We start from the raw sequence: 27,379 nt of genomic DNA, 5'->3' as shown, positions 1-27,379 counted from the left end.
AGTACTTTCTCAGTTTGTTTACCAAACACAAAACAAAGTAGCACAGCACTTTACGAATATAGTTACCAAACAGCAAACAGCTTTTTATAACAGCTCTACTTCAGACAGCTCTACTTCCAACAGCTCTACTTCTAACAGCTCTACTGCCAACAGCTCCCCCAAACAGGGCCTAAGTGTCCAATAGATAAGTTGTGAGTGGTTGATATGTACTACAAGTAAAAAGATATTCATCTCCATGTTTTCCAAATGGAGGGCTCTAGTGGGTGATTGGACTGATAAATAATTATATGATCCACCATGAGAAAATTAGAAAAAGTATAATTGACCCAAGTGACCCAAGTGACCCAAGTGACCTATGAATACGATCGATTCAAGTTAACATTAACACTCCGCATTACGGACAATATATCCGTCGTTGGTTCCAAAACCCAGTCCTGGGGTCGTGCCCTAATCCCGTAATCGTATCCAAATTGATCCCGCCAAGACCCCCTCGAAAACCCTCTTCGCGCCTCTCTCTCTTCCGCTCTCTTCCCTCCCGATAGATCACCCAAAGCTCTTCCTTCTTCCTTCTTCCTTCTTCCCCACCATTCTCTCTCTCTCTCTCTCTCTCTCTCTCTCTCTCTCCGAGGGAAATCCATGGCGTGGGAGGACGAGATCGTCGGATTGGACGTGGCTTCCGCCGGCGTCGTTGTGAGCGAGCGCATCGAGAAGGAAGCCGCCGGCCAGGTCGACCTGCGAGAGGCTCTCGAAGCTTCGAAACTCGCCACCCATCCCTACTCTTCCCATCCCAAAGAGGTACTCTCTTCTCGCCTCCTTGCGCAATTACAAAGAAATCCAGAAGCATCGCACTACTAGCGTTTCTTTATCATTTCCCCAATCGAGGATTTTTTCCCTTGTAAAGTAACAAAATGTTTTCTTTGCTAGAGTAATCCAAGAAGTTGATAGGACCTAAACTCAGAATCTTGAAAACTTACTATATATAGATGATGAAAAAGAAAATCTGCAATGTTTTTCGGGAAAGTAGACATGTCAAATTAAAGTCTCACCTAAGAGTCGTGGGGTTTAACGGATGGTCTGTGGTCGGGGTGTTTTCTTTTCCGGTTATCATATGGTTGCCGTTTAGTTTTCACTTGTATAGGCGAATCGCTTCCAAAGGTTGAGCTTTTCAATGTTTTTGGAAGGCGCTTGTTGTATGGAGGCAACTTGGCGACCACTCGATGCCTATGGGGGAAGTTGGGTGTATTATAATTCACGAAGACATAAAAATAAATACGAACCGAGAGGCAGTCCCCATTCAATCAAATCTGTGACAAAGTGTCATATCAGTGGATGGATCTGTTTCTGCATACCTTGGATGCCACATGAAGAAGTTATCATGCTTGTTTGAAAGTGGAGCGGATAGTACCTCTCTTCTCCCGACCTCTCTGACCCCTTTGCCCAGCTTCCTAGCTTTTCCCCTCTCTTTCTCGCTCTCCATCTTTCCATCTCTGTGTACGTTTGAAAGCCACTAAGGATACAATTGAGGACTTGGTGCACCACCAAACCAATTAACGCCTTTAACTAACCTGTTCTAATTGATTGGTCTAAGTGTATTGGTTCGTCACCTAGTCAACTAGTCAAGCATATGTATAAATTAAGTTTTTTGGGATGAAATCTACCATTTTCTGGTGTGTTGGTCCCCATGGTGAACGCCTGAAATGGATGTCTTCCATCCCAATCACTAGTTGCCTATCACCACCTCCTCCTTTTTATTACCCATTATGTCTCTCCCTTCTCCGATCACTGCTTCATTTTTCTCTTATTGAAGTGTCCGGAAACCTAACCGTAAGCCCTCAACCTAGCTTCACAGGCCATGATGCATGCATGTGTGTGTCTACATACATGCATACATATATAATGGAGGGGGCTCACCTTTGGTTGTGGAGAGTGAGATGGAGAGATGGGCGTGTTTTCAGCAAACAAAATGGGTGAAATGAGTTATAGATGTCCTAAGAGGGTCCTGAATCCCTTCATCACAAGGGTATGAATGGAGATAGCAGGGGCAGCAAGACAGTTTTCTCTTTCCCATCCATGGAGATAAAATAGCATGATGTAGGAAGGATTGAGGGAGGACATGGGGTAGTTGTTTTAGTGGGACATGAAGTTAAATGGGCAATTAGGTGCTGGGTTGCGCAATGGGGTGATGGAGGAAAGTAAGAGTGGGGTATGAGTTGTTGATTAGTTGGTGAGGAATGGGAAAAGGGTGAAGTTGTTTGACCCCAGAGAATGAAAGGACCCACACAAAGTAAGCATTGCTTAAATTCGACATCTTAGTTGTTTGATTAGTATAAAAATGATTTCTAAATTGTGACTACGGATTAAATATCAGCAAAACGGGATGATACTATTGATACTATACTATTCCATCATGAAAACAACACTGGGATGGGTGCTAGGTCACCGAAATAGGAAAAATCGAGATGTACTGGCCATCCCAATCGGTACTGACTGGCCCATCCTAATCTTGATGATGACAATTATTTTATTTTTTTTTCAAAGCATGAGAATGGGATGAACTGATTGTGCTAATTGGTTTCTATCGGCACGAGCTGGTACGAACTCCGATTTGGCTGATACCAAGCCCGTGTTGGTTGGGATGGCATTTTTTTTTTAAATGAAGAGCCATGTTGGTTGACCTAGAGTGAAATGTGAAAGACAAATCAATTGGGAAATAGAATTGTTTGACTCAATAATGAGATGAAACATGCTAAAATTATTCAACTATAGAAATATGGAAGTTCGGTGAAAACTAATGCCAATTTTACTGGAAAATCCATAGAACTTTGCATCCATCTATCTAAATACTTATAAGTTTTGGCCATGAGAGATAGGGATTGGGAAGCAAATTTTATTCCTTATGCTATAGACAATTCACTTTCATAGTAATAAGAAAAAAATGCCAATTAGATTGATAAAATAGGCAATTAAATGAACTTCAATTCAATTCATATTGATATTGCACATAAAAAAAGAAATTGGTTTAATATCCATATTGCATATTGGAACCCCTGAAAATTGGAAAAAACAAAAAGAAACAAAAATGCCTCAAAGTTGAGTATTGATATGGTACCAATTCCCACCACCATCTTTAGAGTCGGATGGTACGGATTGGTACCATATGGTTCTTGGGAAAAACCGGCACCACCCTTGGTGGCGGTATTTCAATCATGATTGTGACAATATCGACAGCAGGGCATGGGCCTATAACAGATGATAAATGAAAATGAAGAAAAATATGCTCTTTTCTTTAGCCACATTATGATTTTTTTTGGTGTATGTGGTCTTGCATGCTAGAGATGTTTGGTCTTTCTTAGTTATTAGGTATAGAGAGATTATTCTCCCCTTAGAATCTCTGATAATGATGATTACAGAATTTGGAGCATGGTAGCACATCTTGTTTGGTGGGAGGTACAGGTACAGAAGCTGCAAATCATATATTTTAATAAGACTAATCATATTGGACAGTTGTTGGTGCTGTCCATTGTTAAACATCAGCTCTTAGACCAACTTATTTGGTTAAACATGGGTTGCTTGCACCATTTAGAATTATCCCAGCTACACATACTCTTTCTTGTTCTCGTGGGGATCCTGCTCCAAGAGAACTCTTTCGTAGATCTATGTTTTCACCCTTCCCGTGTTTTCGTGAGTCATGCAGTCTTCTTTGTCATAAGTCCTTGAGCTATCATTCTAACAGCTAGTGCACTACCTTATTCTTCTTTCACTACTGCTTCCAAGAATAACAAAGAAAGTATTCTATCATCATTTCATGTTTGTTGTTAGATAGATTGTACTAACTGTTAGACTTTGAAGATTGCATAGAAATCTATTTATTAATCAAATTATTAAAGCCATTGTCAAGGTTGATTATGTGAAAACTGTTTGATAAATGGACATGATACAGATAGTGTTTTATTGAGTTCCTTAATTGCAAATATAATGCCAAAGCTGAATCATAACCACATATTATATAAAAAATTAACATGATTGATCTTTGGATCTGGAAAATTCTTCACCTGTTTGAAATATAAGACTAGAAATGTAATCTGTGTAATTTATGTTTTTGAGGTGAAAGCATTTGCAGACATTTCAGGTTTTGGGTTGTGAGGACCCATGGGGGCGTGTATTTAGTCCCACATCGGTTATTTGCTGGGTAGATCTTGGGTACCTATATAGGATCCAGGAACCTAAATAATACCTTCCGGCTAGCCATTTTGGGTGAGGTCCTGGGTTGTTACAAATGGTATCAGAGCGGTGAGGCCTATAACCTATGTGGTCTAGGAGACACTGCAACACGGATCTATTGAGACTGACCACAGGCCGATCGTGGTGTTTGTGATTAGATTTGAATGAATTTGAACCCTTAGCTTAACGAGGACGTCAGGGCTTGAACGAAGGGAGTATGTGAAGATTCGTGCGGGCGTGTGTTTAGTCCCACATCGGTTATTCGCTGGGTAGATTTTGGGTACTTATAGAGGATCAAGAAACCCAAATAATACCTTCTGGCTAGATATTTTGGGTGAGGTCCTGGGTTGTTACATGGGTTATCTTGTCTCTTGGGCTTCTATTCCATATAGTTCATATCCCTGGTTATTTTAGTATTCAATCATGATAATTAGCAACCTCTCAGGTCTTGATTTTCCTTTACCTGTTGTATTGACCTTGAATAATTACACAACATAGGTTGCAAACATCCTACTAAATTTAGCACAGGCAGCTCTTTGAGAGGAAGTGTAAATATACATCATTGTGTTGAATTATTACCAGAGGAGATTGTGCCTCTACTTCATTGCCTTTTTGGTCCTTTTTTTTGTGGGGAGGGGGGTAGTAATGTCTATTTTTACGGTTTGATTGCTTGCATTATGACTCCTGATTTACATTCTTGAAATTTGAAACTGCTCAATTGGACCTAAAAGGTAGGAAATTTTTGTTCTTAATTTATATGTATATAATATGTACTTTGTTGCTCGCCAGCTTTTTCCCATGCTAAACAGCCTTCCCCATATTCTTGTAACTTATTTTTAATAATTGTTTGATGATTGTGCTGTAGTGGCCTCCTCTATTAGAAGTTGCGGAGACTCGGGAATTACCTCCTGTGCTAATTGAGAGATACAATGCTGGCGGTGGTGAAGGAACAGCATTATGTGGAATTTTTCCAGAGATACGCCGTGCTTGGGCATCAGTTGACAATTCTTTGTTTCTCTGGCGCTTTGATAGCTGGTGAGGTTACATCATGAAGGATTCTAATCCTATCCTGTCATATTAACTACTCTGTAATTCATTTTCAAACTAGATTCCAGAGTGACTACCATTTTCTTATAATAAATCAGATAGCTTTTATATGTTCAATTTTACTGCAGTTTGAGAATTTCCTTCATTGCGATACTTCCTTTCGAAAAGCACCACTGCAAACATTCAAATTAAATTTCACTAAAAAAATTTGAACCTAGACTTTTAAAGATATTTTATAATCTGATTTGCAGTTTACAACCATAGAAAAGATTTACATCTTGTAGATTCCCATTGCTTCTTAATTTTGACTGCATTTTTAGTTTATCTCCTTAAAAAACAGACTGCATTATCAATTTAAAATTTTCATCAGTAAAATAGTTTAACCCTTTTGACTCAGTATCTTTGTTCATGGTCACTGACTTATATTCCAGGAATTTCATGCTAAAAGTGCTTTATCATCAGAATATCTCTTACTTAAAGTGTCTTGTCTATGTTAGGGATGGCCAGTGCTCTGAATACAGTGGTGAGGATCATGCAATTTGTGCTGTAGGACTTGTCAGACCAAAGCCTGGTATTTTTGTGGAAGCAATCCAATATCTTTTAGTGCTTGCAACTCCTGTTGAGGTAAGAATGAAATAATTCATGCCTATATTTTTCAGATTAAATAACTAAAAGAATAGATGAATATCTATTTGAACATTAAGTGAAGCATTGCATTTCACCGAAAACCTAGGCACAGGTTCAAGCTATTTACTTTGCAGATGTCATCATACTTCCATCTGATTAATTATTTCTTAAAATATTATTCTATTGTACAAACATCACATCCACAAGGATCGATATGGTCGAACACATTATTATAAAGAAAGGATCCTCTGTTTTAGTGCAACTTGTGCTAATTTGTGTCAGAACAGATCAGGAGATTGTGTAACATATCCACAATGATATGTTAGGATCCTAGAAGCAAGGTAGCAAGTTCATCCTTTTCAATATCTTCTTATTCATCTCCTCTATACTAATATGAGTTCAAACTACAAGTCTATGACAAATTAGATATATCTCCCTTTAGCTGACCTCAAATGCTTCATTGTAGTGTACTTGATTGAAACGAAATGTAAATTTTAGAGGAAGACAACAAGGTTAGCTTTTAGGGGAATAGACCTACCAAAATCTGCTTTGAGGCAGATCAACTCTCCTATTTCTCTATCAGAAGAACAAAATTAGGTTTGAACTCTCACCCATGATCTGACCCGCTGCCAAATAAATGCCCCAGCCAGCCACTTAACTACATCGAACTAAAGGAACTACATGCCCATCATCAATGAATCTTAAATTTTATACTCTTTTTGAATAAAATAAGCATGTATGGTCAGTACAAAATTAATTTTATAGCTACATCACTGGAGATCTGGGGAACAATGAACAATAATTTATGAATGATGAAGGCACTTGAGTGGGAATTGATGGAGGAACAGCAACAATTTAGTCAAGGATCGGACAAAATTGATGTTTTGCTTGAGAGTGTGGATACGCTGAGCAGGAAGATCTCAATTTTGGTGGCAATTGTGTCTTTCATGCTGGAACTGACGAAATGGACATTGCTCGCTCATGCAACGTGCATCATACAAGTCCTAAGTTTTCAGATTCATCTATCTATCTCATTCCTTGGAGTTCCCATGATAAGAAGGCATGTTTTTTTCACATTGTCCTCTTAATATCCTGTGAGTGTGAGAGTTTCATGATACCAACCCATTTATTCCTATGTATGGGAGGTAGAGGAAGGAAGATCAATTTTCTTGTCATCAAAGCAACTAAGACTAGAAATCCTGAGGCAATTGCATCTTTTGTGCAAGTTATCCTTGAAACTGAAGACAATGTCATGATTATGGGGGTGGAATGTCATGTGCTTATTTTGTTCAAAAAAAGGTATGACATTGAAATTGCATTATCTGTGCACTTTATACTTAAAGATAGGTCATCATTATGGGGATGAATGCCATGTACTTATTTATTCAAAAGAAGGTATTACATTCAATTATAAGATTAGGAGTTGTTTGACAATGTGCAATTAGTTATTTTTGGTTCTAAGTGGTAATTTGATATGGTTATTGGTAATGCGTCTGATCATGGGCGGCCTGGTGATAAGTTGGCATTACAAATTGCTCCCAGATTTAATTTTAAATTTTCCTTGGAGATCTTGGACGGTTGATTTCACTTGAAAGTATATGTGTAGTGTGCTGACTTTAATTCAATAACCTGTTCAACATGACAGGTAACAATCTTATTTCATTCATATAAATAGGCAATTCTACTCAATGAACAAGAATCATCATTGTCATTGATTTATCATTTATTCATTTTGAAATCCAAAAACAACAAAAGCAAAAAAAATCATCAGAAATTGGAGTAGGATGATGAAATCTAACAAAGAAATGAGACACAGAAGATGACGTTAAGAGCATTAGAAAAGGCTAAGAAGATTTGGAAATAAAAAACAGAGAAAAAACAGAGCGAAAGAATTTGAATAAAAAGGACTGTGAAACTCAGCAAAAAATAAGAAGAGTATAAGAACAGAAAAGTTCGACGAAAGAATAAATGAAGAATTAAAAGTAACAGAATCAAAAAATAACAAAAAAAATGATAAGAAGAAGAGGAGAAGATAGAACAGATGAGGAAGAAAAGTAGAAAATAGAAGAGGGAGAATTGGAAGAATATAAGACAAAAAAATATGAGGTTGTGATAAGAAGAAGAGGAGAAGATAGAACAGATGAGGAAGAAAAGTAGAAAATAGAAGAGGGAGAATTGGAAGAATATAAGACGAAAAAATATGAGGTTGTTGGGGGGCATTATGCGCCTGTTTAAGTGGTTGGAGGGCTGCTGATGGGTTTCAGGTAGTTTGCCGATGGATGTGCAGGCTGGTAGAGAGCTTCCAATGGGCAGCGAACTAGTGGGGGATTGTCAGCGTACTCATCGAGTTCTTGATCTCTATGGGCCAAAGTATTTCTGATGGAGAAGGGAGATGTCAGGAGACTTTGGGATGAGTTGCTGAAAAAATTTACTTGTGTTTTTATAATTACAAGCCCCTCTTTGAAACATGCCTTAAAGCATCATACAATTGAAAAGAGCTAAGAGGAGTGCAGTTCTCAATACGTGTTTCAACAGCCAACGTTAACAACCCTTTTAAGGTTATCATCTTACTTAGCTGATGAAATATTAGTTTGACCACAAATAAGTAATTTTTTGTTAATGCAAGAAAACATAAAATGGGCATATGATAGGTGTTAGATATCAAATTGTTTTCTCAAGAAAGCTATCGACATAGTAAAAGCCTACCCTGAATGGGCTTTTCTCATAGTCAAACCTTAATAAGAATTAAATGCGTAGCCGACTACTTTTAACTCTTCTCACATGCAAGTAGTTTTTTGCTCTAAAACTTTTCCAACTCTCTCTCTCTGCTAAAGTATCCTGTCCTAGATCAAAGAGTTTATCCTTGCAGCATTGCATAGAAAAACCTTCTGTAGGAGAACATGGTCTTCGGGAATATCCTATGGACTTAGGTTTGTGTATGCGCATGAGTGTTGTAACCTTTCAAAATTTAAATAAACTTTTTCTTGTAGAGGCATGTCCAGATGTCAGGTACTTCAGACTAAATTGAAGGGTCTGGGTAACAAAAAGACTATCAGACATTTTTTGTTAAGTTATAATTATGATGGCCTCTGATTTCACCTATTCATCAGCTTTTTCCTGCTGAATTTTAAAGGAGGGATATTGAGAAATAAAGGGTCTCAAATCTACCCTTTACACCTGATCTTTGTCCTGTCTATCAGATCTTCCAAAAAATGTAACCTTTTTTGGTGTGCCTGGCAGCTCAGGCCTGAGTTTGTATAACTAGTAAACATTCTCACTGGAAGATGTAGTTCTGCTTTCATCACTTCAAGCTTAGAAATTGTTCCTGCAGATATCATTATTCTCCTCATGATTTTTCATAAAGGATGATCTTTCAGGGTTTGTTGTTTATTAATTCATCCTATTCCTATGTATTGTTAGCTGATTCTTGTAGGAGTATTTTGCACTGGAAATGAGGATGGAACAGATCGATATGCTGAACTTTTCTTACAGCCTTTATCTGAATACACAATAGCATCTGATGGTGTTATCATGACCTGCATTACATGTACGGATAGAGGTCGAATTTTTCTAGCTGGGCGCGATGGTCACATATATGAAATGCAATATTCAACTGGTTCAGGCTGGCATAAGTGTTGCCGCAAGGTTTGCCTCACAGCAGGTTTGGGCAGTCTTGTTTCAAGGTATGTGTTTCATTTATAATATTGGATATCACCAAGCAAGTCTTGCCGCTATTTTACATTCTTGTGTAACATACCTCAATTGTTCTGTGCTGATGTCCAGATGGGTCTTGTCAAATGCTCTTAAATTTGGATCTATTGATCCAGTTGTGGATATGGTTGTTGATAATGAAAGGCATATTTTGTATTCTCGAACAGAAGATATGAAACTACAGGTCTTCGACTTGGGAGCAAATGGTGATGGTCCAGTTAAGAGAATTGCTGAAGAGAAAAATTTGGTTGATCCTCAAGAGACACAATATGGAAGTAGAAGGTCTGCAGGATCAAGAGCAAATACCCGGGCAGCAAAACCATCTATAGTTTGTGTTGCTCCTTTATCGATTATGGAATCAAGATGGCTGCACACTGTTGCTGTTTTATCAGATGGCACAAGATTGTACCTTACTACTTCTGGTGGGAATGGCGGTTTAACAGGACAAAATAGTGCTCATCAAAGGCCACGCTGCTTAAAAGTTTTAGCAAGTAGGCCATCACCTCCTTTAGGAGTTGGTGGTGGACTCACTTTTGGCACTATGTCTGCAACTAGTAGAACTCAGGCTGATGATCTTGCTCTGAAGGTGGAAACAGCTTTTTATTCAGCTGGCACACTTATACTTTCAGATTTATCAGCCCCAGCTTTGTCCTCTCTTTTGCTTGTTAACAGAGATTCAAGCATGCAATCACTTCTTTCTGGTAGCTTTGGAATGACTGCACCAAGTCCTTGTGCATTACGTGAGATAGTATCATCCTTGCCTCTGGAGGGTCGAATGCTTTTTGCAGCTGATGTTTTACCCATGCCAGATACAGCAGTAGCTGTGCAGTCATTGTACTCAGATACAGAAGACTTCTCTTTTACAGGATCTAGAGAATCATGTGAGAAGGCATCAAGGAAACTTTGGGCTAGAGGAGACCTGTCAACTCAACATATCTTACCTCGGAGGAGGATTGTTGTATTCAGTACCATGGGTATGATGGAGGTAGTTTTTAACAGGCCTGTGGATATTCTGAGAAGGTTGTTGGAGATCAATTCACCAAGACCACAGATAGAGGAATTTTTTAAGCGTTTTGGAGCTGGAGAGGCTGCATCTATGTGTTTAATGATAGCAGCCAAGTTGGTTTACATGGAAGAAAATCTAATAAACAATCCAGTTGCTGAGAAAGCTGCAGAAGTATTTGAGGACCCAAGACTCATTGGAATGCCACAACTTGATGGTAGCACTGGTTTGTTGAACACTAGAACTTCAGTTGAAGGCTTCAGCATGGGCCAGGTTGTGCAGGAGGCTGAACCTGTGTTTTCTGGTGCACATGAAGGACTTTGCTTGTGCTCATCTAGGCTGCTCTTTCCCATATGGGAACTACCTTTTATGATTGTCCGTAGGGAAGTAGGCTCTGATGCTCGCTTTAATGAAGGGGTGATAGTGTGCAGACTTTCTGTTGAGGCAATGCAAGTCCTTGAAAGCAAAATTCGTTCGTTAGAGCAGTTTATGAGGTCTAGAAGAAACCAGAGAAGGGGGCTATACGGTTTTGTTGCTGGTCTAGGAGATCTAACCAGTTCTATTGTTTACTCAGAATCAGGAGCCAATAGTCGAAGTACAGGCAGAAACTTATTAGTACCACACTCTCAAAATGCTGAACCAGGAGATGCTGTGGCACCAAATAAAAGGCAGCGACTTCCTTGCAGTTCTGCTGAACTGGCTGCCATGGAGGTAAATAGATATTACTTGGACCCCATGCATTTACTTGGTATATAAATAGCTTGACTTTTTGGGCCCATGCAGGTGAGAGCAATTGAATGTCTTAGGAGGTTGCTTCGAAGATCTAGTGAAGCATTATTCCTACTTCAACTTATTTCAAAGCACCATGTTACTCGCTTGGTACAAAATTTAGATAGTGATCTACGCCAGGAACTTGTTCATATGACATTCCATCAGTTGGTATGTTCTCAGGAGGGAGACCAGCTTGCCATGCAGCTTATTTCGAGACTCATGAAGGTAAATATTTACGTGGCTCATGGATGCATGTATTGTAACCTTTATCTCAAATTGATGTTACCCATATAAATGCTCCTTCTAACATTTAATTAGTGAGGATGATTGATAGTGGTATCTACCTGATGTTAGGATACATATCTATAATTTGATTTTTGAGCATATCCCCTTATTCTTTTTTTAATTTTGTTCCAGTACTACATTGGTCCAGATAGCCGGGGCACAGTAGATGAGATTAGCATGAAACTACAGAAGGGTTGTCCAAGTTACTACAATGAGTCTGACTATAAATATTTCCTAGCAGTAGACTATCTTGAGAAAGCTGCTGTCGCCACTAACTCTGAGGAGCGAGAAAATCTTGCCAGAGATGCTTTCAGCCTTTTGAGCAAAATTCCCCAATCTGCAGACTTGAGCACTGTATGCAAACGATTTGAAGACTTGCGGTCAGTTTCCTTCTTGGAAAATATATGTTTTTATTTTCAATTTCTGCTTGCTCAGCAGTATTTACAGCTTTAATCTATCCTAACAGAAAAGTATTATTCATTAAAGCACAAACTATATGCTTCTTGTATTGTAGATTTTATGAAGCTGTGGTACGACTGCCTCTGCAAAAAGCTCAGGCTGTTGACCCTAAAGGTGATGCATTCAATGATAAAATTGATCCAGGCAATCGAGATTATGCACTTGCACAACGTGAACAATGTTATAACATAATTATAAATGCCCTTGGTTCTCTGGCACGAAAAGGGACGCAGACGGAGTTCAGTGCTTCTGTTAGATTTTCGGGCATGGGGGCTATACTTGACCAGGCTTCACGGGACAAGTACATACACCAAGTTATTCAGCTTAGTGTTCGATGGCCCGACACAGCCTTTCATGAGTGTTTGTACAGGACACTAATTACCTTGGGCCTTGAAAATGAGTTACTGGAGTATGGGGGTTGTGATTTGGTTCCATTTCTACAGAATGCAGGCAGAAAGCCAACAGAAGAGGTTTGTTCTGGTTGGAATTGAATTAGCCTGAAATTTTTTAACTAAGATGAAAACTTTCACTTCTAATCAATTTTGGTATTTTTGATAAAATGCATGATGGGTAATTAATTACGGATATTCGTTCTTACTTTTTAGGTATTTTTAAACTTTCTACTGGGTTTGCACATTCATATTTTTTTTATAATTTGCATGTCATTTGTATGGAAATAGAGCTAAACATTTTGATCTCTACCTTACAATGCGTCCACAGGGAAAACTATTGTACATTTCTTTTTCCCTCTTTAGGTAAATTACGTTTTTTTTTTTTAACTTACATATGTAATTCTATAGCTTTACATCATGGAAAAATATTTGTAAAAGTGAAAATTTAAGTTAACAAGAATTCTTTTTTGGTATGTTCTTTGAAACCTATCTTTTTTCAACAGCAGTAATATTTTAAAATGGGTATTCTAATGTCAAGGATTTCTTTTTATTTTTTTGCAGATATATAGAAGATTTATTTGAGAATTTAACATTTATTGTTAGTTTGATGAATCAGATTAGCAGCTGGGTTTGCGAGATGTAGTTTTATGTCATTTTGTTTAACTTCCTTCTGTTCTTTAGGTTCAAGTTGTCACTGCAATAACACCAATGGCTTCTGCAATGCGTGATTTGGAGGGACCTATTCCTTCTAGTGACACCAAGTATCTTGACCTTCTAGCAAAATATTATGTCTTGAAGCGGCAACATATTCTTGCTGCACATATACTGTACAGGTTGGCAGAAAGGCAATGCAGTGATTCAGGAGAAGCTCCTACTCTAGAACAGAGGTTCTTAAAATTACCTAGTTATGTTGCATGGTGTCTTTTTCTTGAAAAATGGGCTTCTGTTTCCACTGAAAAGTTGATGATCTATTCTGGCACGTTTCTGTTTTCTTTTGCAAACAGGCATCAATATCTCAGCAATGCAGTTTTACAGGCTAAAAGGGCAATTAACAATGATAGTTTAGTAAGTTCAACCAGAAAGACTATTGATGATGGATTGCTAGATATGCTTGAAGCAAAGCTTACTGTTCTTCAATTCCAAATGAAAATTAAAGAAGAACTTGAGGCAATAGCATCAAGGTTAGAAGATTTGCCAAGCACCAGTGGATCCCCTCCTAGTGATCCTTTACATACTAGCCTGGTGGTTGACCGTAATATTGCGAAGGATGCCAAAGACAAGGCAAAAGAGTTAACGCTAGAATTAAAGAGCATCACTCAATTATACAATAACTATGCTGTTCCCTTTAACCTTTGGGAGGTATGTCCTTTTAAATTAGCATTCTTTATGGAAATTTCTCTTTTACTTTCAGAATTATAGGGATCTTGACTATCAAATGGCTCTATTCAACAAAATGCTCCTAACCTGAAATTCAACTTGATAGTGTGCACGTCATGTTTATATTTGCTAACTATACAACTTTGCTGCCACAAAAAATGTTGCAGTTGGCTTAGGACCAGGTCAAAGCACATCACAACAATTAAACTAGATGAAACATGTAGGACTGACGGAGGTGGATGTGCATTCAACTTGTGTTTTTTTTATGCTAATAATTTGCACTTACTATGCACAGATTTTAGTGGAGTGCCCTTAGATTCATATTTTATTTTCTTTTTCCAAAAAAACACAAAAAGATTTTGAGCCAAGGTTTGCCGCATCGGTCAGTATTGTATCATTCCGAGCATACTGTACCATACCGGTACCAAATTGGTATGCCATACCATACTGTACTGATACTCAGTACACCAAGCTCTACCATACCAAACCATGTACCGACATTGTAATAGAATGGTACTGATACGGATTTACCGAGAAGCCAAATCTTATTTTGAGCACATTAACATTTCTACAGAAGACGATCTAACTTTTGCAATTAGTTCAGAATCTTTAGATATTAGATATCTATTAGCTAGCACTGCAGTGAAAATTTTATACAAGACATTTTTGAGACAAAATAGGACTATGACTTTTGAACTATTTAGCTTCAAGGCTTTTTTGGATGAGGTTTAAAGGAATCTGGTTAATTTTCTTCAAAGAATTTTTATCTCAAAAAGAACCATGGGTGGCCCAGCTCACTTGCTTCTTGACTATAACTCAGAACGTCTGGAAAGGAATTGGACAACCCATACAAAATAGTCAACTGCTCTGGGTCAAAAGCGGTCAAAGTTTACCCCATTTTATCTCCTGTAGTCTCTCGTGCTCATTTGCCTCTCTGGAAACAGCCTTTTAAGATTCGTTGGTTAGCTTTCAATGTAAATTGGTTAAGTTTCCAAAGACTATAAGAAGTAATTGCTGAATTGGTTTTCTTTGCTTCTGTATCAGAAATCAGATTCCTGGACTGGTCCTTTGATCTAATAGTAATGCTTTCAGATAATCTGCATAAGATTGTGGCATTAGAAAAAGAGGTGATAGTATGACTATACTTCAACCAAGTGGGTATCTGTTCAAACATGCTTCTACCAAGTTATTAGTTATCTGTACTTTTTATGACTGCAAAATCTTTATTGCTGACCAACTTTGAAGCTGGGTAAGGGAGGAAACCTTTTTTTTTTTATAAAAACACTTCCCTCTGTTCCATGCCTTTTTAAATTATAAATGAGAGAAATAATTGTTTTACTTAAAAATGAGGTGTTATAAGTGTACTTATTGGAAACCTTCTCTGATCCTCAAAATGTAAGGCCTACAATTTTTGGTATTAATCTTAACATTAATAAATCAGAGTCAAAATGTCATGTGCTTTTGCATTTGCCCAGTGGCAGTAGTTCTGCTTTAATTGCTTCTCGATTGGAGTTTAACAATTACTGACAATGAAGAAGAGAGTTCCTACTTCAGTCACCTTATAGTCCATAGAACTTTTCTTTCTCCAAATATGAAATTTTAAGTTCTCCCTCCTGTAGATGGGCACTTCAGAAATATTTTGGCCAAATAAACTCATCAAGGAGAAGAAAGTTTGAATCTTTGACCAATGAACTAAGAAATTTGAATGTTTTTGTCCCTCATGGTTTGTAAGAGTCGGTTGTAATCAGGAGGCCACTATGGTCTCCAAAGCTATTTGCAGGATACTCAAGGAAGGAACTAACATATTCTTGTCTAGGAAGTACTACTAAATCACTTAGCGATTCTTGTAAGGCCCACAGAGCTATTGTCCCAAGACGAAACTGGAGCAGTTGATTTTAAGGTAATAAAACCATGGGCATCAATGAAAGCATTGGAATCGGAAAAGAAAATGTGCCTCCTATTTCTGTTGAGTATCTGATGATGTTAAAGTCAGCTAAAAGTCAGAATAAGTACCTTGCCACATGTCAGTATAAAGTACTTTTAGCTAAAAGTCAGCCAAAATGTGCCTCCAATTTCTGATGAGTATCTTTCATTAGCAAAGTTGGAAAGTAGATAATAGAAGCATAGAAGCTGCAGCTCCTTGCAGTGCAATGTATAGCCAAATGTTATTCAGACTCCCTTTGTCTGAAGATTGGTGAGTGGTAGGTTCCAAAAGATACATGTCCTACCTTCAATGCTGTCCTTAAAATTTGCTGAGAGGTAATAATGTTTCCAAAATCTATTCACAGTTAAAGACTGAGTAATTTTATGTGTCCGAAGGCCTAACAAAGTTTTTAGAACTTTAGGTGCTTGAGAAATCCGTCATTTAGTAGGGCCATTGAAGGGCCGAACATTCTAAACCAAGGTCCGCCAAACTGGTATCGGGACCCATACCGGTTAGCGCCCAATACGGTTTGGTACCGTACCGAATTGGTAGGGTGTGCCGGTTGACGGACCAGCACGGCCGGTTCACAGACCAACTCAGCAGGTTCACGGACCTGCAACTCTTTTTGAACTTTTTCAATGAATTTAAGTCTCATTTGATGGTTTTTTTTGATGTTTTCTTGATGTTTTTTAATGTTTCTATGATCTCAGTTTAACTTAAATGATGCATCTTATTGCTTTAAAATGATACAATCAATAAAATGAACAACATAAAATATCCTCAAATCAAGTAGTGATGTAAAAATTAAAAAATAATACAATCAATTACATACATTTAAAGTCCAACGTACATACCGATATCTAAAATCGGATCGAGTGGCGATGTCTCTCATAGATATCTAGATTATTAGCATAGCCATGAGGCACAACAGTCTACCCCTCTAACCGGATCTTTCTTGTAATAGTTTGAATCAGTTTTGTTTATGGATTTTTGGGGAAGGAGAAGCGGCGAAGCCACTTTCAAATTGCATTGGAAAGGCCTAAGAAAGCCTTCCCAATGCCACCTGATGCCTTTAAGAGGCAATAATGCCATACCCAACCCGGTTCGAAACCGGGTTGACTCGGTGCGAATCGGCCGGTTCACACTGAGTCGGCACCGAATCGACCGGTTCCGGCCAGAATTGAATGGGATTGCCGAACTGACCCGGTTTCGCACCGGGTCCGCTCGGTACTGCTTGAACCGGGCAGTTCGGCCCGGTTCGGCAGACCCTATTCCAAACCATCAACTACACGATTAAACAAACATGTTTGTATCTCCTTATGCCCTATTTTTTAGATCTTCTTTCCTTTCTTGAAAGGCAAATTCAACCTTATTCGAGATCTTCTGATCCTGCAGTTTGTAGTAAAGTCTATGTTACCCGGACCCTTCAGTTTAGCCTAAAGTACCAGCACATGACATTTAAACATGGACATTGGTATGACACTTGGAAGGGCTCTGTAAGAAGAAATTCTTAGATAATGAAAAGATTTGATGCTTAGACATGTACTGCACCCAACACATGAACCCACTCTATGTAATGGTAAAAAATTTAGGATTTGCAGCATGTTTCTGCTTTCATTTGCTCCTGCTATTACTTTCATCCAGCTTTTAGAAGGTGGATGTTGGAACCAAAGATGGGAGCTTCAAAATTGATAAAAGCTTCCATGACAGGATCTGCAGACCTGCAAAAAGTAGTATTAGTTGGGCCCTACTAACTTGACTGTTGCGCCTTCTCATATCGCACTTATGTAATGCCCTGTACATGTACTTTTTGGCATCTCTCAGCCTTTTCTAGTAAAATACTTCCCCACCACCCATGGACCTGCACATTGATGGATATAATCTTCCATAAATTTGCTTTTTCGATCTAGAACTTCGCAGGAGGATGGTTGTAGTATACATGACCGAACAGCTAACAGTCATTACAAAAATTATACATCCATATATAAATCATCTATATCGACTTCAACTCTTGCTCATTTGTATCAATCACTTCTATTATAGGCGAACTCTTTTCCGTCTTAATTTAAGTACACACCCTTGCAAATCTTAATTTCTCCTCTACTTTTTTGAGTCCATAAAAATAGGGTTCTAGAGAAACTTGCATTCTTGCATAGAGAATCAACTGATGAATGTGAAGTTGCAGTGAAGGTATCTCAACCATGCTGCAGTCCAAAGGAAGTTTTACTTAAATTCCATGTCTTCATTCCATTTTTCTGAGGAAAATAATGTGCCTGTCCATGAACCATGTTCCTCCATTGACTACTTCAGAAGATGTAAGCCCAAATTTATATACAAAGCTTTCCTTTGTATTCCACTTTTTCTTGCGGAATCTCTTTAGGACTCAAAGCCAGCTTCCTTTCAATGATATATCCCATACAAGTTTTACCCAGGCCTTTGTATTGTCAGCCAGCTCCTCTAAAGTGTGAAAGGCCAAACTCTTTGCATTCCTTATCTTTAGGCTTATGAAAAGCTCTGGATTTCTTTCCTTTTTTTAGAAAAATATGATAAAAATTCGATGGAGGCCAATCCAATTCCTTAAGCTAATGAACAACAGTACAAAGACCACTCCAGGGAGGAGGGAGAAAACAGAAACAGAAGATTATGCTACTTTAATCAATCTAAAATCCGGATGCAGAGCTCGATACTTCTTCTTCAGCATGCCTTTAGTGCAGTCTTTGACAAGAAACCTCATTTGCTTGATCACCTAAAGCACGAAACAGTTCTTATCCTTGAAGAAGTGCCTGTTTCTTTCCAACCAAAGACACCAGCAAACTACTGGAAACAAAATTCCATCCTTTCGTCAAATCACGACCAATAGAGTTCTTCCTCCAAGAAGTCCAAAATTCACAGAGATTAAGGGGAAAGGTATTGAGGTTCACCAAAAGGCCAAAATAATGTCAGACCGCTCCCATGAAATCACTGCCAAGGAGATGGTCCATGGTCTCCTCAAGACACAAGATCCAGAAAGTCTAGTGTTTAAAGCGTCTACATCAACCTCGCCAAAGGGGTGGCTCTAATTTGTTGCGTAAGCTAGGGAATAATTTCTTAGGTTTGAAGGGAGTCTTGCTAAGTCTGGGGGCTTGCTATGGGCTGGTTTTCTCCCTCCACCCATCTCTAATGAAGGATACTCTCCCAGCAACTGCATATTCTCCATTATTTCTGCAGGATAATGGAAGTTCTTAAAAAAAATAGAGGCTGGATGACTTAAAATTGCTTAATTGGTAGTAGGCTTCAATCCGAAAAAAATACTGGGTTCAAAATGAGTGTCTAGGGAATTATTGTTTAGAACAGGAAAATTGCGAAATGGCTTTAACATTTGTCATATTGTTAGAAACTATATTCTAGATCTTTCTGATCTTTAGTATCTTCATGTATGTGTTATGTCTATGCTTTGGTACTATAGTACTTTTTCATCACTTAACAAATTTTAGTTTTGAGATTATTTCTAGTAACAAAAGCTTTCTTCCTGTTGCTATTTTGATCAGATATGCCTGGAAATGCTTAACTTTGCAAACTATTCTGGAGATGCTGACAGTAAAATTGTTAGAGAGATCTGGGCTAGACTTCTTGATCAAGCTCTTTCAAGAGGAGGTGTTGCTGAAGCCTGCACCGTGTTGAAGAGGGTTGGGTCGAATCTTTATCCTGGAAATGGGGCTTGCTTGCCTTTAGAGACACTATGTCTTCATCTTGAGAAGGCTGCTCTGGTAATATGGCTGTATCTCCATCATATGACTCTTGACTTGGTTCATTTCTCTTGTGTGCATATTAACTGTTTGTTGATGTTTCCCTGAGTCTGCAACACACGCAGGCTCAGGTTCTTAACTCTAGTTTTATTCTCAGCTCAGACCTAGCTGTTTGTGTAATAATGAACAAATCAATTTTAAGCTAGAGGCAGTGCGGAGTAAACTAAGCTTGCAAACAAACATGTTAGCGTCACTCATTACTGCATTGGCACAATTGGAAACATGCATTCAGTTTATGCTGTTCTGATTTTAAAGTCAATTAGCTCTATTTTGAAGCAAATGCTGATTCTTTTAGTTGAGCTTCTGCGTCAAGACATATCTCAAAAGTGAGCATCTTCTTTAGCAGGAGCGGTTAGAATCAGGAGTTGAACTTGTGGGTGATGAGGATGTTGCGGGAGCCCTTCTTGCAGCCTGTAAAGGTGCACAAGAGCCTGTATTAAGCATCTATGATCAATTGCTGTCAAACAGAGCTGTTTTGCCTTCACTAACTCTGAGACTGCGGCTTCTCCGATCGGTTCTTGGGATCCTTCGTGAGTGGACTGCATCTGCACTTGCTTATAGAATGGGTACTACAACAGCCAGTGCTTCCGTTATATTTGGTGGAACATCAGTGTTAGAGCAGACAACAGTAACAAATCAAAGAATTCGGGACAAAATCACTACAGCAGCAAACAGGTCAGTTTCTTCTTTTTCTCTGTATGATATAATGGTTTGAGGATGATAGTGTTATTTTGATGATTAACAAGCAATTATCTAGAGTATGTTATAAGTTAAATCGATACTTCATTTATAAGTTTATTACTCTCAGTATATTTTGTATTAATTGATATAGATACATTTCATTGTTCATTTGAATGAATCTAACCTTGAGATGCAGCAAAGTGTGGATTGAGTCGACCCAAAGGATGATTGAGTCGACCCCGGCACATCAAGAAAACATTTGGCACACTTCTGTAAGAATGGCAAAGATGAACAGTGAGTTGGGTCGACCCAAGGAAAGCATGAGTCGACCCAAGGATCAAGATCCTCAAAACAAGACAGAAAAATGGTTCTCTGGATTTACTGAGTGGGTCGACCCAAGAAGTAGTTGAGTCGACCCAAGCTTGAGTCGACCCAAACCCTGAGAGGGTCGACTCAAAGGCAAGACAGAAAAGAAGACAGAAAAGGTTCTCTGGAAACCCTGTTAGGGTCGACCCAAGAAGAAGTTGAGTCGACCCAAGTGAACTTTGAGTCGACCCAAAGAAAGGTTGGGTCGACCCAAGTGAAGGAAGGCTGAATTATAAAGTTTCTGTGTTTCTGAGAGGGTCGACCCAAGGAATGTTTGAGTCGACCCAAGTGAAAGTTGGGTCGACCCAAGGACAGATTGAGCCGACCCAAACACGGGCTGTAGCATAACGGCTAGTTCTGCAGATGTACTTTTTGTCCTTCCAAAAGGGAGTAACGGCTAGTTTTTGAATTCTAACCATTGGGGCTTGTCCAATGGATGTAGGAAGCTATTTAAAGTGGCACTATTCATCAGACAGAAACAACCTTTCCAAAGAATATCAAAGAGTACACAAGAAAGAGAAAGTGCCCTAATCTTCTTCATCCAAGTGCTTCATTCAAGAATCAAAGAAAGGGGTTGAGCAGATTCAAAGAGTCATCTAGAGCTCCATCCTCCCTTGAAGAGTGAAGCATCCTTGACAAAGAAGAGAGAAGTCACTACAAGCGATAAATACTTTCTAAACTCTTCTTTGTAGTTTATATTGTTTCATTTGCTCATTTAGGAGTTTAAATCTTCTTTCTTTGTTTATTAAACTACTTGTAAAGGTTGGTTGGTTAGCCCGCAAAACCAACGGAATAGGTTGATTGGTGAACCCGGAAAACCAATTGTAAAGGTTCGTTGGTGAGCCCGTAAAACCAACAAAGGTTCGTTGGTGAGCCCGTAAAACCAACATAGGTTTTTGGTGAACCCAAAAAACCAAAGTGTAAAGATTTTTGGATTGTGAGCCCGGAAAACAATCCAACTATAATCTGCGGGATTATAGTGAATTCCCAAGGGGTCGCTTGGGGAGTGGACGTAGGTGCTAAGGAGAGCACCGAACCACTATACTTTGTGTTGTTTGTATTGTGATTTGTTTTAGCTTATTAATCATTCATTTAACTTAAGTAAGTTAGTTAAAATTAAAAGAAACCAATTCACCCCCCCTCTTGGCTTGTCACCTTGGGCAACAAGTGGTATCAGAGCAAGGTGCTCTAATAGTACTCATTGATCTCACAATCAAGAGTTAAAGATCATGACAACCCAAGTGGGATGTTCTATGAGTGAGGGGCAATCTACAAATAGACCACCTCTATTTAATGGCACAAACTACACATACTGAAAAGCTAGGATGAGGATATTCATTCAAGCTTCCGACTATGAACTATGGTACATCATCACTAGAGGACCTCACACACCCACACTTAATATAGAGGGCACTATCATACCCAAATCAGAAATGGATTGGAATGAAAGTGATAGAAGATTAGCACAGTTAAATGCAAAAGCTATAAATGTACTTTACTGTTCATTAGATGTAAGTGAATTTAATAGAATATCTACTTGCACTACTGCCAAAGAAATTTGGGACAAACTTGAGGTCACCCATGAAGGGACCAATCAAGTTAAAGAGTCAAAGATAAACATATTAGTACACAAGTATGAATTGTTTAAAATGGAATCTACTGAGTCCATAACTGATATGTTTACTCGTTTTACTGACATTATAAATGGGCTTAAGAGTTTAGGAAAGTCTTACTCTAACTCTGATTTGGTGCAAAAAATTCTCAGGTCTCTACCAAGAATTTGGGAGGCCAAGGTAACCGCAATTCAAGAAGCTAAGGACCTCAACACACTGCAATTAGAGGAGCTTCTAGGATCACTCATGACCCATGAGTTGACAATGAGGCAAAATTCAGAAGATGAGGTCAAGAGAAGAAAGCCCATTGCCCTAAAGACTACCACCCCTAAACAACAAACTGAATCGGAAGATTCAGATGATGATGAAGAAATTGATGAAGAAGGGATGGCTATGCTTGGGAGAAAATTCAAAAAATTTATGAGAGGTAAGAATAGATTCTATAGAAAGAAACCCTTCATCAAAGGTAACTCAAGCAAAGAAAAGGGTAAGGACAAAGAAAAGGAAAAAGAAACTCCCATTTGCTATGAGTGTAACAAACCCGGGCATTATAAGATAGATTGCCCAGATTTGAAATGGATGGCAAGAAAACTGAAAAAGAAGAACTTCATGGCTGAATGGAGTGAAAGTGAGGAATCAAGTTCGGAAGAGGAAGATCATCAAAAGACGGCCCAAATGTATCATATGGCCAATGACGATGAGGTAGATTCTGAACTTGACTGTGATTTTACTGTTGATGAATTACATGATGCATTCTTAGAACTCATGGAAGAACATAAGAAACTAATTAATAAAAATAAAGTTCTAAAAGAAGAAAATCAATCTCTTGTCAAAGATAAGTTAAAACTGTTTCATAACTGTGAAACATTAAGTAGGAAACTTGCAAATGAAACCAAGTATCTAATTGCTGAAAATATCAAGCTAAAAGAAGATGCTGAAAAATATAAATCCTTGGTAGATAAATTTACACTTAGTTCTACCAAATTAAATATGATTCTTGATAATCAAAAAGCTGTATATGATAAGGCTGGCTTAGGATATAGAACAAATATGAAGCAAAAATTCTTAAAGAACATTTTTGTAAAAGCTAAAAGTGAAAATATCACTTGTTATTGCTGCAATAAGTTAGGACATAGAGCATATGAATGTAACTATAGAAAGTCCAGTCAAAACAAAGTAAGTAATAATCAAAAGATTAAATTCAAGAAAGTTTGGGTTCCAAAAGGAACATGGAGTACTAACCCTAAAGGACCCAACTTAGTTTGGGTACCTAAAGTTTCTTCTTGATCTTGATTGCAGGTGTGTCTTACAGCTGATAAAGTGGAAAAACGATGGTATCTAGATAGTGGCTGTTCAAGACACATGACCGGTGACGTAGATCAATTTGTCACCTTGGAATCAAAGAAGGGTGGAGTAGTAACTTATGGAGACAATGGTAAAGGGCATATCATTGGAAAGGGTAAAATTTTCATTACGCCATCTATTTTCATAGAAAATGTCTTATTAGTTAAGGGTTTGAAACATAACCTTCTTAGCATAAGTCAATTTTGTGATAAAGGGTTTAAAGTCACGTTTGAAGCATCTGTATGCATAATCACAAATCCTAAAGATAATAGCATTATACTTGTAGGACAAAGGCAAAGAAATATTTACTTAGTAGACCTTCATGAGTTAGGCAAGAAAAATGGATTATGCTTAATTACTAATGAAGAAAAGAAAAATGAAACTAGTTGGCTTTGGCATCGAAGACTAGGACATGCTAGTATGGAATTAATATCAAAACTAGTCAAGAAGGAATTAATAAAAGATGTGCCAAAATTGATCTTTGAAAAGGACAAAATATGTGGACCATGTTCATTGGGAAAACAAACTAAATCATCTTTCAAATCAAAGAATATAGTATCAACAACTAGACCATTTGAACTCATACACATGGATTTATTTGGACCTACTAGAACTACAAGTCTAGGAGGGAAGAAGTATGGACTAGTTATTGTTGATGATTTTTCAAGATATACATGGGTTTCATTTTTGGCACATAAGAATGAAGCATTTTCAGAATTCTTGAAACTATATAATAATATCATAAATGAAAAGAAACTCACCTTAGTAGCAATTCGAAGTGATCATGGTACCGAATTTGAAAATCAACACTTTGAAGAATTTTGTACTAAAAATGGTATATCACATCAATTTTCAGTACCTAGAACGCCTCAACAAAATGGGGTTGTTGAAAGGAAAAATAGGACATTGGCAGAAATGGCACGCACAATGTTGTGTGAGTCAAATCTTCCAAAGTACTTTTGGGCTGAAGCTATAAGCACTGCTTGCCATATTCTAAATCGAGTTTTAATACGACCAATAACCAAGAAAACTCCTTAAGAACTTTGGAAGAATAAGAAACCAACTGCTAAATATTTTAAAGTTTTTGGATGTAGATGTTTCATCTTAAACAATGGCAAGGAGGATCTAAGTAAATTTGATGCCAAGTCAGATGAAGGTATCTTCTTAGGATACTCCACATCTAGCAGGGCATACAGAGTATTCAATAAAAGAACTTTAGTAGTGGAAGAGTCAGTCAATATTATATTTGATGAGTCTGATAGTGAGTCTGCTAGGAAAGAAAATATTGTTGATGATGATACAGGAATTATCGACTTTGAAAAGTTGAATATTGATGACGTGCCAAATCAAGATAAGGGAGATGATTGCGTGCCACCTCAATCCCAAAACTTGCCAAAGGAATGGAGGTATGCATATGGACACCCTAAAGACTTAATCATTGGCGATCCATCTCAAGGGGTAAGAACTCGATCATCTCTTAGAAATTTAAATGATTATAGTGCTTTTGTTTCACAATTAGAACCTAAGACTTATGAAGAAGCTGAAAAAGATACTAATTGGATAAATGCCATGCAAGAAGAATTGAATCAATTTAAAAGAAGTAATGTATGGACATTAATTGAAAGACCAAAGCATAACTCAGTAATTGGAACAAAATGGATATTTAGAAATAAATTAGATGAAAATGGATTAGTCATAAGAAATAAGGCTAGACTTGTAGCTAAGGGATACAATCAAGAAGAAGGAATAGATTTTGATGAAACATTTGCTCCTGTAGCTAGATTAGAGGCTATTAGGTTGCTTCTAGCATTTGCATGTTTCATGGATTTTAAATTATATCAAATGGATGTGAAGAGTGCTTTCTTAAATGGTTTGATTGAGGAGGAAGTATATGTAGAACAACCTCCTGGTTTTGAGAATCATGAATTGCCAAATCATGTGTTTAAACTACATAAGGCTTTGTATGGATTAAAGCAAGCACCTAGGGCTTGGTATGATCGATTGAGCAAATTTCTGCTTAATAATGACTTTAGTAGAGGAAATGCAGATAAAACTCTATTTCTCAAAAGAAAGGACAAAAATCTATTAGTGGTACAAATATATGTAGATGACATAATCTTTGGTGCCACAAATGATACTCTTTGCAAAGAATTTGCTGATTTAATGCATGGAGAATTTGAAATGAGTTTGATGGGAGAACTAAGCTTCTTTCTAGGATTACAAATCAAACAAACTAAAGAAGGCATTTTCATTCATCAAACTAAGTATACAAAGGAAATATTAAAGAAGTTTGGGAATGAAAATCATAAAGGAGTAGGCACTCCAATGAATCCTACTAGTAAGCTAGACAAAGATGAAAAAGGGAAGAGTATTGATATTAAGCTCTATAGAGGACTAATTGGATCCTTGCTCTACCTTACTGCTAGTAGACCCGACATCGTATTTAGTGTAGGAATATGTGCTAGATACCAATCGGATCCTAAGGAGTCACATTTAAGTGCTGTTAAAAGAATCCTTAGATATTTAAGAGGAACTACCAATATAGGATTATGGTACTCAAGAGACTCCTGTCTAAATTTGCTTGCATATTCAGATGCAGATTTTGCCGGATGCAAATTAGATAGGAAGAGCACAAGTGGCACATGTCAATTCTTAGGAAATAACTTAGTATCATGGTTTAGCAAAAAGCAGAATTCAGTGGCACTGTCCACAGCTGAAGCTGAATATATAGCTGCTGGTAGTTGTTGTGCTCAAGTATTATGGCTTAAGCAACAACTAGAGGACTATGGAGTTAAGCTAGATAATATTCCTATTAAATGTGATAATACTAGTGCCATCAATCTTACTAAAAATCCAGTTCAGCATTCTAAAGCCAAACACATAGAGATAAGGTATCATTTTATTAGGGATCATGTGCAAAATGGAAACATATGTATTGAGCATATATGCACTGAAAAACAATTAGCCGACATATTTACAAAACCATTGAGTGAAGATAGATTCTGCATGCTAAGGAGGGAATTAGGCATATGTGATCCTTTTTATTGAAGAAATATAAAAGGAAGCTAGTAGTTTCATGATACATTCCTCCAATTTCTAAAAACCCATGAAACATGAGTCAAACTTGTTATCTATAGATTCCTTACTCATGTATCATTGTCCCAGAAAGAATTTATAAGGATTGGAAGCAAGGAAAATTTTTAGACGCAAAAAGAAAGAAAAGAAAAATTCTGCACTTGGGTCGACCCAACCCAGAATAGGGTCGACCCAACGTTGAGTCGACCCAAGAAAATTCTTGAGTCGACCCAACGTCGGGACCCCACTGTTAAAAGGGGGACCCGAGAGCAATGTTAGGGCACTGTTTGCCCTTGTCCTCTTCTGAATACTCTAATTCCCACTCTCCAAACTCCTCCAAACTCCTCCAAACAGTAGATTACCTTAAGATCTTGGAGAAATGGGACCCAAAAGAGCCGTAGCCAAGAAATCCGGAAAAGTCACACGGATCCAACGTGAGGAAAGGCAACCTACGGAGCCATCTACCGTGTCTCCACGACGTGAGGCACGTGCGGAGCCACCTCCCCCTCCTTCCCCCTCTGCTATACTTGCAAGATTTGCGGGGAGACCAGTTACAACGGGGAGAAGGATCCATTCCGAGTTCTTTGATCAAGAAGGGTTTCGGTTGAGGGAATGGATCCAAAGGCAAGGTTGGGAGTATCTTTGCTCCCTAGATGTGTTGATCTACCCCGGATTGGTTCAAGAGTTCTATGCCTTCC

At 38.0% G+C, this 27,379-nt stretch overlaps 1 protein-coding gene across 2 annotated transcripts in view; it reads left to right on the top strand.

Moving 5' to 3' along the window:
• Positions 1-451: 451 nt before the first annotated feature.
• LOC103706809 (nuclear pore complex protein NUP155-like) overlaps positions 452-27,379 on the top strand; it is a 30,832-nt gene continuing 3,904 nt past the window's right edge. The window contains exons 1-12 of one of the 2 annotated variants that reach the window (XM_017842706.3): positions 452-795; positions 5,087-5,256; positions 5,766-5,892; positions 9,316-9,578; positions 9,679-11,320; positions 11,393-11,605; positions 11,798-12,045; positions 12,180-12,594; positions 13,198-13,403; positions 13,521-13,875; positions 19,345-19,563; positions 19,946-20,277. In XM_017842706.3, the coding sequence (XP_017698195.1) occupies positions 637-795; positions 5,087-5,256; positions 5,766-5,892; positions 9,316-9,578; positions 9,679-11,320; positions 11,393-11,605; positions 11,798-12,045; positions 12,180-12,594; positions 13,198-13,403; positions 13,521-13,875; positions 19,345-19,563; positions 19,946-20,277 (4,349 nt within the window). In that variant the 5' untranslated portion in view covers positions 452-636. The remainder of the gene's footprint in view (positions 796-5,086; positions 5,257-5,765; positions 5,893-9,315; positions 9,579-9,678; positions 11,321-11,392; positions 11,606-11,797; positions 12,046-12,179; positions 12,595-13,197; positions 13,404-13,520; positions 13,876-19,344; positions 19,564-19,945; positions 20,278-27,379) is intronic. The other variant, XM_008791057.3, reaches the window with a different exon arrangement.

Source organism: Phoenix dactylifera, chromosome 11 (genome assembly GCF_009389715.1).
Source record: "Phoenix dactylifera cultivar Barhee BC4 chromosome 11, palm_55x_up_171113_PBpolish2nd_filt_p, whole genome shotgun sequence".
Taxonomy (NCBI): Eukaryota; Viridiplantae; Streptophyta; class Magnoliopsida; order Arecales; family Arecaceae; genus Phoenix; species Phoenix dactylifera.
The sequence above is the reverse complement of the archived record's forward strand: the minus strand, read 5'-3'. Positions and strand labels throughout refer to the sequence as shown.